This window comes from Staurois parvus, unplaced genomic scaffold, assembly GCF_062004578.1.
Source record: "Staurois parvus isolate SC_StPar_1 unplaced genomic scaffold, SC_StPar_1.0 ptg000312l, whole genome shotgun sequence".
In the NCBI taxonomy this organism is placed as follows: domain Eukaryota; kingdom Metazoa; phylum Chordata; class Amphibia; order Anura; family Ranidae; genus Staurois; species Staurois parvus.
Window position 1 is genome coordinate 105,679 of NW_028318108.1, and position 11,861 is coordinate 117,539.

The 11,861-nt window shown below is 40.8% G+C and overlaps 1 protein-coding gene across 1 annotated transcript in view; it reads left to right on the forward strand.

The window, feature by feature from the left end:
- Positions 1–10,738, forward strand: part of TM4SF20 (transmembrane 4 L six family member 20) — a 28,849-nt gene extending 18,111 nt beyond the window's left edge. Inside the window, exons 2-4 of the mRNA XM_089683487.1 lie at positions 315–380; positions 2,905–3,056; positions 9,064–10,738. Of these exons, the coding sequence (XP_089539613.1) occupies positions 315–380; positions 2,905–3,056; positions 9,064–9,373 (528 nt within the window). The 3' untranslated portion in view covers positions 9,374–10,738. The remainder of the gene's footprint in view (positions 1–314; positions 381–2,904; positions 3,057–9,063) is intronic.
- Positions 10,739–11,861: the final 1,123 nt, after the last annotated feature.

Consider the following 11,861-nt stretch of genomic DNA (forward strand, 5'->3'; position numbering starts at 1 on the left):
AAAAGGGACACATGTGACCCCTAGGCTACAGGCACCAGGGTTATAAGATGTTTTCCATTTCCACTTAATATCTCTGGTGTCTTTTAGCCAGTTTCAACCCCTTTGTTGCAAATATGGTCTTTAGAGTAGACCAAGACGAAACAAAATCCTGGGCTAAAATCCTAACCTTCTTGTATGACTAACCTGCAATATGAACTGTTAGAGCACATGACTTTGGTTATAATTTAGTGTGTGCCCTTCTCATTCTAGTGATTGGTATATATTTTTGTATTCTAGAACGCTGTTTCTTTAACCTTTGTTATTGCTTCGCTTAGGTTTTACCAGCTGTGTCAATGACCTTGGCAGCAAGGAAGAAAGGTAGCTGTAACTCAAGATGTGGGGTAGGTATACTTTGAATAATTACCTAGGGTTAATGCGGAAATTGAAAGATAATAGACAGATAATTACTTATTTATATAGTTTTCTCTTGGACCTCAATAGAAAATAAGTGAGTGATTGCTTTAAAAAATAGGTTCTGCCATCGCTTACCTGCCTCTGAAAATACTACTTGCATGCATGTTTCTCCATTCAATACTTTGAGGTTAATTTACTAAAGGCAAATAGGCTGTGCACTGCAAGTGCACCAAAAGTGCAGTTGCTCTAGATCTGAGGGGAACATGCAAGGAAATTAAAAAACAACATTTTTGCTTGCACATGATTGGATCAAAGAAGCTTCACCTAATTTCCCCCTGAACCTAAAGCAACTGCACTTGCAGTACACTTTAAGTGCACTTTCAGGTGCACTTGCGATGCATTTGCAGTGCACAGCCTATTTACTTTTAGTAAATCAATCCCTTTGAGTTACCAACCTGGGACACATAAACAGCAAGTAAGAACTCCATATGCATATATTTGCTCTGGGTCAGTGACTCAAAGCATTGAAGCCAATGAAACATATTTAGTTTTCCGTACTCTTTACTACAAATTGCAAAATTGAAACACTTTCAAGAAAAGGGTTTTAGAAGGCAGTAGGCAAAAAGATCATTTTAGCCATAGATCATTTTATTTTATCCCTTCAACCACAAATAATGAAGGCTGGCCAGCAAACATAGAATAAAAATTCAGATAATGGAGTTGTGCAAATGGCATATAGAACTAAACACTAGGCAGGAAAGCAGGAATCAGGAATCAGACCATCAAAAACCACCTAAATGAGGCCCCCAAGATAAACACAACAGCGATGGTATAACTTTTATGGTTTGAGCATATACGTTTGATATGAATCTAAAACATACAAACAATCTTATATGCAGGAAGGCCCACAAATCCACAGTTACAATGGTAATAGTCAAATTCCTCTAATGTAACTGCACCCGAGGTTCCCCAGGCAAAGAACATATCAAATACTTTTCTATATACTACAAAAGAGATGGAAAGAGGATGTGGGAAGCACATTCTCTTAAAAATTGTCATTACTTTAGCAGTTTCTCAAATCCTGTCTCCACTGGTGTACTTCAAATTAGGGCTCTTGGATGGAAGATGCTTATATGGAATTGGCTTATACTGGATGAGATGGCCTTAGGAAACAACCTAAATTTACATATTCTTGACGATGGATCAATTAAAGTCCAAAATGAAATACTTTTCCGTTCATGTAACAATATAAATGATTTTTTTTTAAGAAAATGTAATTACTGGCTAACTTTAGTTATTAAAGAAAAACTTTTTTTTGGGACTCATTGGAATTGATCTACTAAAACTGGGGAGTGCAAAATCTGGTGCAGCTCTGCATAGAAACCACTCAGCTTTCATTTTTTTTTTTTGCCAAAGCTTAATTGAACAAGCTAAACTTAGGAGCTGATTGGCTACCATGCATAGCTGCACCATATTTTGCACTTTCTAGTTTTAGTAAATCAACCCCATTATGTGTTATTTTAAAATTCCACAAAAATAACCAACTGATTGATATATGGCCAATGAAGGGAACTAAAGGGTTGATTTACTAAAATTGAAGAGTGTATAACCTGGTACAGCACTGCATAGAAACCAAAATGTATCTTCAGGGGTTCATAAATGATTATGAACCCTTGAGGATGTGCTGTCGTTATTGCTGCATGTCCAGTACATGTTCTGACATCTGGTGGAGCAGGATATGAGAAAAGGACTATTGAGTTTCCTGATACATTGAATGATCGTACCTTGGGAATTTATTATCATACAAGCCCTATTGCAGTTTTTTCTAAATAGCAACATCTTCTGGTGAATTTCCATTCTAGCCACTGGTGGAGGTGACACATCTGTTGTTCCTGGATCACCGGGTGAAGATTTATTATGCAGTGGACATTGGGACTATTTTATTCAGTTTATCACAGTCCATATTCATTGATTTGAACACCATTGGATTTATGTATATTATATTTTGTTTTATGTGAATTAAATTTTTTTTATGGTATTTATCTATTGACATTATTCAATATATTTGTGTTTAGTGCTGCAACTTCTCTTTTTAGCACTTATAGGATCTTGGTATATCATATCCATTGCATGCAGCTACACATCATATTTTTCACTTTCTGATTTTTTTGGATTAGCGCTGACCTTATTTTGTTTTTTATGTGTTGAACGGTGTTTACTTTCAAATGCAGAGACTTACACTGCTTGCAGTTTAGAAAATGCATTTATTGATGTATTAAAGAATACAGAGCCTCATTCATTTATACCATTTATAGCCAGATTTTACATTTAAAATATAAGACTCGGAATCATCCTAAACAAAACTATGGTCACATATTCAATAAACCAATAACAGAGGCTCTTTTTCCAGGGAGAAAGAATGTTAATTACCTTCACAAATGCTTTTATATGATTGCCCATATATCGTCTTTGTAAACTGTGAAAGATCTAATCTTAGTCTGTGTCCTGCAGATGCTGTCCTCTTCTCTGCTGTGTGTTTTCAGTATAATTGGTGGCATCTACTGCACTCTTATAGCCGTATTTGCTATCAGTAGAGGACCCCTGATCTGTGAAAAAGGAAGCAATACCTTGGATCACTGTGATTACTCCCTGAAGAACTTCAGGTACACTTACTCCTCTCTGAGAATAACCTCTGTGTGATTTCTTTTGTGACATCCTAGTCCTTTTTGTACAAGGCATATCTGTGTGACTAGTGGAGCACATATTTTAATTATATGTTGAATTACTCCTATACAGTATACTGAATATTTGCCTTGAATTATTCTAAATTATAATTTTTGGCACAAAACATAAAGTGATAAAATGCTCCAAGTTAAGCCAAAACATTTTATTTCTTCATGGACAGAGTAGGAAAGATTGGGGAGATTTCTGTCTACTTCTTGTCATGGACAATCTCTCCAATGAGGACACAAACATTTTTTAAGTTAAGTCAGGTAGGCTTAGAACATCTGACAATGCTTTAAATTCTGTCTGTGCCTTCCTATCCTGATGACAGCCACTCCCCTATTTCTTGTTTGGGTGTCATAGGGACAGAAAATGAGGGGAAACACCCTCAATGGGCTCAAAGAGAGAAATAAAAAGCAAGCTGATTGAAATTTGACTTGAGTTAGGCATTAAGGTCTAACTAAAGGCAAAACTTTTTTTTAGTCTTGGATAGAGTGGAGAGGGATGAGAACACATGTCAGGTTTTTATTGCTGTCTGAGCTCCCACCCCTCTCCTTAGGGAGATTCATCCTTTCTAAAAAAAAAAAAAAATAGCTCAGAGGGCATGGAGTATTCCTCCAAGCAGTGTGTGGGGTGCTGCAAGCACCAGCAGTAGGGCTGCAAATCAAGCCTAGTGAGGCAGAATGGGATGCCTAATTCACCTTAGAATCTTCAGAGCATAACTAAAGGAAATGTTGAGGGTAAATAGTGCAGGCAATTGAAAGCAAATGAGAGAGCCATAATGTGGCAAGGAATGATATGAAAAATTCACACTAGAGACTGTCGACAGATCTTCATGTCTCCACCGAAATGAAGGACCGAGCACTTAGGGAGGATTCAGCCAGGAGGAGGCATCAGCAGCTCTCTCAAAGAAATGAGTCTGCCCGAAGGCTGTAACAAGACGAGCCGGGTACAACAAGGCATATGAGAGTTGGAGGAACTGTAGCCATTTCTTGACATCAGAGAAGGTGGCATGTTGACTCTGCACTTCAGCTGAGTGATCAGGGTAGAAGGACACCTTAATCCCATTATAACAAATGTCTTGGTGCTCCCTGGCCAAACGAAGAATAATCTCACCATCTCTGAAGTTCAGCAATCTAGCTAGAAAAGGTCTCAGAGGTTTTCCAGGCTGAAGAGGGCGAGTTGGGGTTCTGTGAGCCCTTTCAACAGCACAAAGTGGCGTAAAAGCATTTTTGCCAAATATTTCGATCAGCCACTGCTCTATAAAATCAATTGGATCTTTGCCTTCAATGTGTTCTGGTAGGCCAACAATTCTCACATTATTTCTTCTTAGATGATTTTCAAAATCTTCGTTGCGCAAATTATTAGCTTTGGCTGGTTGTGAAATGGAGTGGGACTCTGAGATTAAAGGATAAGTACACCTTTTGCTAAAAAAGTAAACCATTGCACCAGCACCCTGGTTTTCATTTCTACTATTTGGCAGCACAATTGTCCCATTTTTACTACTTAGATAAGTCTGAAGCTGCTAGTTACCAGGCTTTAGTTTGTAGGCAACCAGTCCGTGCATCATTCTCCCCCTACAAGTGGATTTAAGGGGAAAATGGCAGGTAGGTGCCCCTGCGGCATGCGAACCTCTACTACAACATCATAGAAGCATCTGGTAGCTTAGGCTCTTAGGTGAGTGAATCCCCCTCCCTACCATTCACATGTTCCCATTTGGCATAACCACCAGTTACCTGAACTCATCTCTATTCCCAACTGAGTTATGGACCTCTAAAGGGGTCATACATCTATACCAGGCATTCCAAACCTTAAAAGAGGAATTTGATCTTCCAAACCATATGTTAATTAGATATTTGCAGCTATGGCATGCTCTGCAGGCTCAGTTTCCTGCTCAGGCCCCTTCTCTTCCATCCCTTTTCCTGCTAGACATTATTACTGGTACAGAACTCACTAAATTGATATCATTACTGTACACAGCGTGCTCCCACAGTGACCCGTATAGTGGATAGAGCCAAAACATGATGGGAGACAGATGTTGGGCCTTTGGAAGTAGAGGAATGGGATGAGTTACTGGAAGGCACTAAACTAGTTTCACCAAGACTACTCAATACACTTACTCAGCTTTATATAGTACACCAAGCTTATCTAACCCCACTTAGAATTTCTAGATTTCGCTCGAAGCAGAGCCCTCTGTGCCCCCGCTGCTCAGGGGATACAGGTGCTATTTTCTATCTAATATGGTCCTATCCAGTTATTCAGGTATACTGGGAACAAATTATTAAGTTCTTGCATGACCATATGGGCTCTCCCCTTCAACTTGTCCCTAAATCATGTCTGATGGGCCTCCTCCAGGATCTGGAAGAGGATAAGTGTCTTATTACTTTCTTGCATGAAACCCTCTATAGTGCTAGTTGTGCTCCATTGGATGCAGGCTACACCTCCTACCTTTCAAGCTTGGTTAATAGAAGTCAACTCAACACTCCCTTATAAGAAATTGATTTATTTACATAGGGGCTTTCCTATGAAGTACAATAAAATATGGGATAGGTGGCTCAAAATGCCAAACACTTGTGTGACTTAACTGAGTCAGGGACTTTGGGTCTAACCGTCCAGCTCTACCTAACAGTACTTCTCCAATTACATGAACCCTTGTGTGGGGAGACTGATTGTATTATACTTTCATTCCTAGTATAATGTACCTACTATCTGTTACTGGTCCAGCAAATGCTTAATCGGTATATTCCGTCTGTGAACTGTGTATCACTTAATGTGTACTATGACATGCAACCTTATTGCCTTTTACTATTTATTAATAAAGTTGCTTTTTTGACGAAAAAACCCCCATTGCACCAGTGATCAACAGATTGCTGGTGCCATTCATGTCTCCTGCAGACATGTCAGTATATCTTCTTGCTCATACAGGCAAGCAGATATACGATATACGGGCGAGCAAATATACTGACAGGAAGCATCAACAAACTACCATGGCACTCCACAGCACTGTGGTAGTTTATTGTAGTTTCTCATTCACAGAACAATTTTGACAGCTAGTAGGAAGGCAAGATCCCCCACTAGCTGTCAAAGTGGAGGAGTGGGGTGCGGTCTATTCATAACATGTTACATGTTACACCCTGAATATAGGTGTAAGATGTAATATGTTACGAAAGGTGAACTTATCCTTTAATGGTGGGAGTTTGTCCTCAATGTTGCTGACCCAGCTCTCCACAGCAGTATTCCGTTCATGGTGAGTGGGCTGGGGAGGGTCTTCCACAGCTTCATCCGGGCCATCTGCCCCCCCGAGCCTCCTGCTCCATGTCTGTGTCTAGCTCATGGTCAGGATGCTCTCCCCTCGGCAGAGGCAAGGCCTGAGCAACAGTGAGCATAGCATCCAAGTTCCCCTGTATGTTCTGTTGCAGCCTGTCAGGTTGTGTGCAAAAAAGAGCATATCTCTGGTGGTATCCTTGCCCACCAGGTGGTTAGTTTTGCCCGCTCTACTCACTGCATTCTTAGGCTTATCCCAAGAGCCTTGAGGTGTCCATGGCAAGTGAAGGCTGGGCGCCATTTTGGGACTCTGGCGTGGCAGCTTCTTCCTGGTTCTTCTTGGTCATGGCACGAGAAGACAGGAAGCGGAGCTCACCAGCAGAGTTACAGAGTCATGGAGAAATGGAAAGAGAAAAGTGCCAGTAGCAGGATTGGTGTGTGGATCAATGTCGGGAGCTCTGTGAGACACGTCCGCTCACATGCCTGTCTAGGCTAAAACTGACAGGGGTTATAACCCTCCTTATTCTATCCAAAATGAAAAAAACACTGCAAAAATAAAACTTTTATTAAAAAACAAACAAAAAAAAAACAATTTACAGTACTTTGGTCCAAGCTCCCAAACACTACGTGTATTCTGACTCCAGTCATTGAGACCTCTATGCCTGGCCTGGATACAGCAGAGATGATCACTGTGGACAATCTTTGTCAGACAGATCAACTCACCAAACATTTGGAATCCACAACTGTCTTTATTGTATCAAGACATTGTGGCAATACAAAAGGATGTGGTAGACTTGGTACAGAAGTGGTTAAAGGATAAGATCACCTTTGGGAATGTGTAACATGTTCCCGATCCTGTAGCCACTGCACGATCCCCCTCATTTGACAGACGTATGGGGAGAAGTTCCTTGTACTAGTTGTCACTTTAATGAAAACAGCATGGCCGTGCGAGACTCTGCCCACACACGGCTGTGTCATTCATTCACAGTGTTCTGTGAATGACTGGACTACAAGTCCTGACAGCTGCTAAGGCTCAATGAACTACCACGGCGCTGTGACTGCTGTGGTAGTTCCTTAAGTCTTCCTGTCAGAAGTATCGGCTTGCCCATATGGAATGTATGAGCAAGCAGATACACCGACAGTCTGCAGGAGACCTGCATGGCATCAGCGATCTACTGATTGCTGGTGGAATGCTTTACAGGCTCCTATTACAAAAAATTATAAATGCACATTTTTTTACCTGCAAAAAAATTTGCATTTATTATTTTTTGTAGAAAGATGAACTTATCCTTTAAGGTGATCAAAAATGAGTATTGGCTTTCCTAGCCCCAATGTGTGTCTTGAGAGGGGGAAGGAATACAGAAGCCACACAAAGGGGAAGGAAATTACATCACAATAAAGGAAGGAAGAATACAGAAAATAACATGTTATAGAAAACAATTGTCACAAGGCGGCATCATAACCAAAAATAATCATCTAAAGAACAGTACAGGCTGTATACATAAACACAACAGCATTGCCTGTATACTGTGGAGGCAGCAAACCTGGTTGTGCCAGTGACATCATTATACCGCTGCCTCAATGGGTGTTCAGAATCCTGCCTGCAAAATGCTGGAATGTATTCTCACTGATTTTGAGTGCCTGGCTTTTAATCAGTCTCATTGAGATAGCTTCTAGTGTCTATCTGCTTCTTGTATGATTTTGGACAGGAATTTAAACAGGTCAGTGTCTCCACTTTCTTTATTCCTGAAGATGTGATGTTATCTTTCACACAACAGGAGCACTCCATTATTTCTGCTCCGTATAATTCTCCTAGAATAAATGTAACCACTTGCCACCCACTGCAGTAAATGTACTAACAGTAAACTGCACACTGGCATGCCCCTGGGGCGTGTGATCATGGTGCTTGGTACCCAGCCACTGTGAGCAGCCGTGGAGTATCATGTGATCACTATGACCAATCATAGAGGTCACATGATTACATGTGACCAAAAATGTTATGAATGGCTTCCATTCATGACAGCTTGCTTACTATTGTGATGCTGTGACTGGCCCACAGCTATCACATGGTACCTGGCACCCTGTACCATGTGATTAGCTGTAGCCAGTCACAGCATCACAATAGAAAGCAAGCTGTCATGAATGGAAGCCATTCATGACAGTTAAAACTATTGCTTATAACAAGGATGACTGTTATCCTGATCACCCCCCTCCCCCCCCAGAGTAGTACATACACAATGGCAACACTGAACTACTCTGATGACAGTATGTAAAAAAGTATAAAAAATATGAATAAAAAAGTATTTACATTTTTTTACATACTGTCACCAGTCAGTGTCCCCATACTGCACTGGTGACGGTATGAAAAAGCATTTAAGAAAAAAAGCCATATTTTATTTAATTTCTTCATTTTCCAAAAAATTTGGAAAAAATAATTACAACTTCAAAGAAACTTGTCAAAACATGTTTTGTTCAACATTTTTGTTTTTTTTAGTTTATGTAATAAAAAATATAAAACCCAGTGGTGATTAAATACCACCTAAAGAAAGCTCTATTTGTGTAAATTGATATAAATCTTGTTTGGGTCACAAAAGAGAGCCTCCATGTTTCTTTCAGGAAAAGTTTATTTGCATTGTACCATGCAGGTTTTTTGTTTACTTAATGCTATCGTTGTCTTCACAGTGACTTCCAAAGCCTGAATTTTGATCTAGTTTGGTTTACGAATACTACTTGTTTTCCCAAACCAAGTAATGACAGTGTGGCTGTCTATAGGATCTCGCAGAATTCTTTTGACCTTGACCTGGACCTGGACCTGGACCTAACAATTGATGAGGACTCTCAGAAGCTTATTCACATTATAGTTTATGTGGCACTTGCTATTGTGGGACTATTAGAGGTGGTGACCTCTGTTAGCCAGATAGTGGCTGGTTTGTTTGGTTTCCTTTGTGGAACATCCAAACGCCAAAAGGGACTGCCACAGTGGCGGGGCTAGAGAATTTTATTGACAAGGTTAACCATGAATGGGTCCCACATTTGCAAGTGGTGAGGTATAAGTAAAAATTAAAGGGAAAAAGGGGGATGTTAAGTGAATTCTATTTTTCTATTATAAATATAACTGTAAAAGACATCAGTTTGATGTAAATAGTCTGATCAATATATGTTGATGTTAATGGGTTATAATGGTAGTACATGTGCAGCATCTTCAAGCTTTGCAATGCTCCATTTGCTGCAGTTTTGCTATACTGCTCCTTCTTACAATTCAAGTATATTAGTTAGGTAACGTGTTAACAAAACAGTTGTAATGCTGTCACAGTGGTCACATGATCAAGAGCCTGTCCCACCAGGTCCCAATCACAACCAGACTAAGGGTATTGTCTGACAGCACATGGATGCATATGTGCAACATGTGGTCCTTAAAGCCAGACCTCCTTGCATTATGTGGTTGGCACAAGGTTAAAGAAGAATTCCAAGCAACACATGACAGCAATCAATTACTGACCCATTCAGCTCATGACTGACAACAAATGTGGTCAACGTTTATTAATATCATTTCTCTACAACTGACTTTTAAAATCCTTACTCAGTGGTATATATTACACCTCCATCCTGCACAATCCGATAAATGTTTTGTGGATGCAATGCCACCTTAGATGTCATGCAGTTGGTTTGTGCAATGTCAAAGCTGAACTCCAGGGAAAGAAAAAACCTTGCAGTGAGGTTCCCTCCATTGTAAGGGTTAAGTTCTCATTTTTGCATGGGGTGCTGACCTTATCCCTCACGTTTTCGGCAGTGGATGGGCCTACTACATCACTACATACAATGCAGGACCATTGGTTCTGTATTGTACCTGACAACAACTGAGTTGTGACCTCTGGCTGGAGCTTCTTGGGAAGTGGCTTCAGGGAACCTGGTCACATGGCATTAGGAAAGTAAGTCCTTTTTCATGATACCCTAGCCAAAAACGAGCATTAAACCCATGCAGTAGGGGCAGCACAGTAGCCAAGTGGTTAGCACTTCTGTCTGGCAGCACTAGGATCATTGAATTGAATCCCAACCACAGCACTACTTGCACGGAGTTTGCATGATCTCCCTGTGCCTGTGTGGGTTTCCTCTGGGTACTCCAGTTTCCTCCCACACTCCAGAAACATACTAGTAGGCAAATTGGCTCCTGTCTAAATTGGTCCTAGTATGTGTATGTATGAATGTAAGTTGGGGACCTTAGATTGCATGCTCCTTGGGGGTTAGAGACTGATGTGAATGCACAATATATGTAAATTGACAGTGCTATATACCTACAGTCATGGCCGAAATTGTTGGCACCCTTGATATTTTTCCTGAAAATCATGTATTTCTCACGAAACGTATTGCATTAACACATGTTTTGCTATACACATGTTTATTCCCTTTGTGTGTATTGGGACAAAACAAAAAAAGGGAGGAAAGAAAGCAAATTCGACATAATGTCACACAAACCTCCAAAAATGGGCTGGACAAAAGTATTGGCACCCTTTCACAACTGCGGATAAATAAGAATGTTACAAGCATGTGATGCTCCTGTAAACTCACCTGGGGCAAGTAACAGGTGTGGGCAATATAGAAATCACACCTGAAAGCAGATAAAAAGGAGAGACGTTCACTTAACCTTTGCATTGTGTGTCTGTCTGTGCCACACTAAGCATGGACAACAGAAAGAGGAGACGAGAACTGTCTGAGGACCTGAGAACCAAAATTGTGGCAAAATATCAACAATCTCAAGGTTACAAGTCCATCTCCAGAGAACTAGATTTGCCTTTGTCCACAGTGCGCAACATTATCAAGAAGTTTGCAACCCATGGCACTGTAGCTAATCTCCCTGGTCGTGGACGGATGAGGAAAATTGATGAAAGATTGCAACGCAGAATAGTCCGGATGGTGGATAAGCAGCCCCAAACATGTTCCAAAGACATTCAAGCTGTCCTGCAGGCTCAGGGAGCATCAGTGTCAGCGCGAACTATCCGTCGACATTTAAATGAAATGAAACGCTATGGCAGGAGACCCAGGAGGACCCCACTGCTGACACAGAGACATAAAAAAGCAAGACTACAGTTTGCCAAAATGTACTTGAGTAAGCCAAAAGCCTTCTGGGAAAACGTCTTGTGGACAGATGAGACCAAGATAGAGCTTTTCGGTAAAGCACATCATTCTACTGTTTACCGAAAACGGAATGAGGCCTACAAAGAACAAAACACAGTACCTACGGTAAAATATGGTGGAGGTTCAATGATGTTTTGGGGTTGTTTTGCTGCCTCTGGCACTGGGTGCCTTGACTGTGTGCAAGGCATCATGAAATCTGAGGATTACCAAAGGATTTTGGGTCGCACTGTAGGGCCCAGTGTCAGAAAGCTGGGTTTGCGTCCAAGATCCTGGGTCTTCCAGCAGGACAATGACCCCAAACATACGTCAAAAAGCACTCAGAAATGGATGGCAAAGAAGCGCTGGAG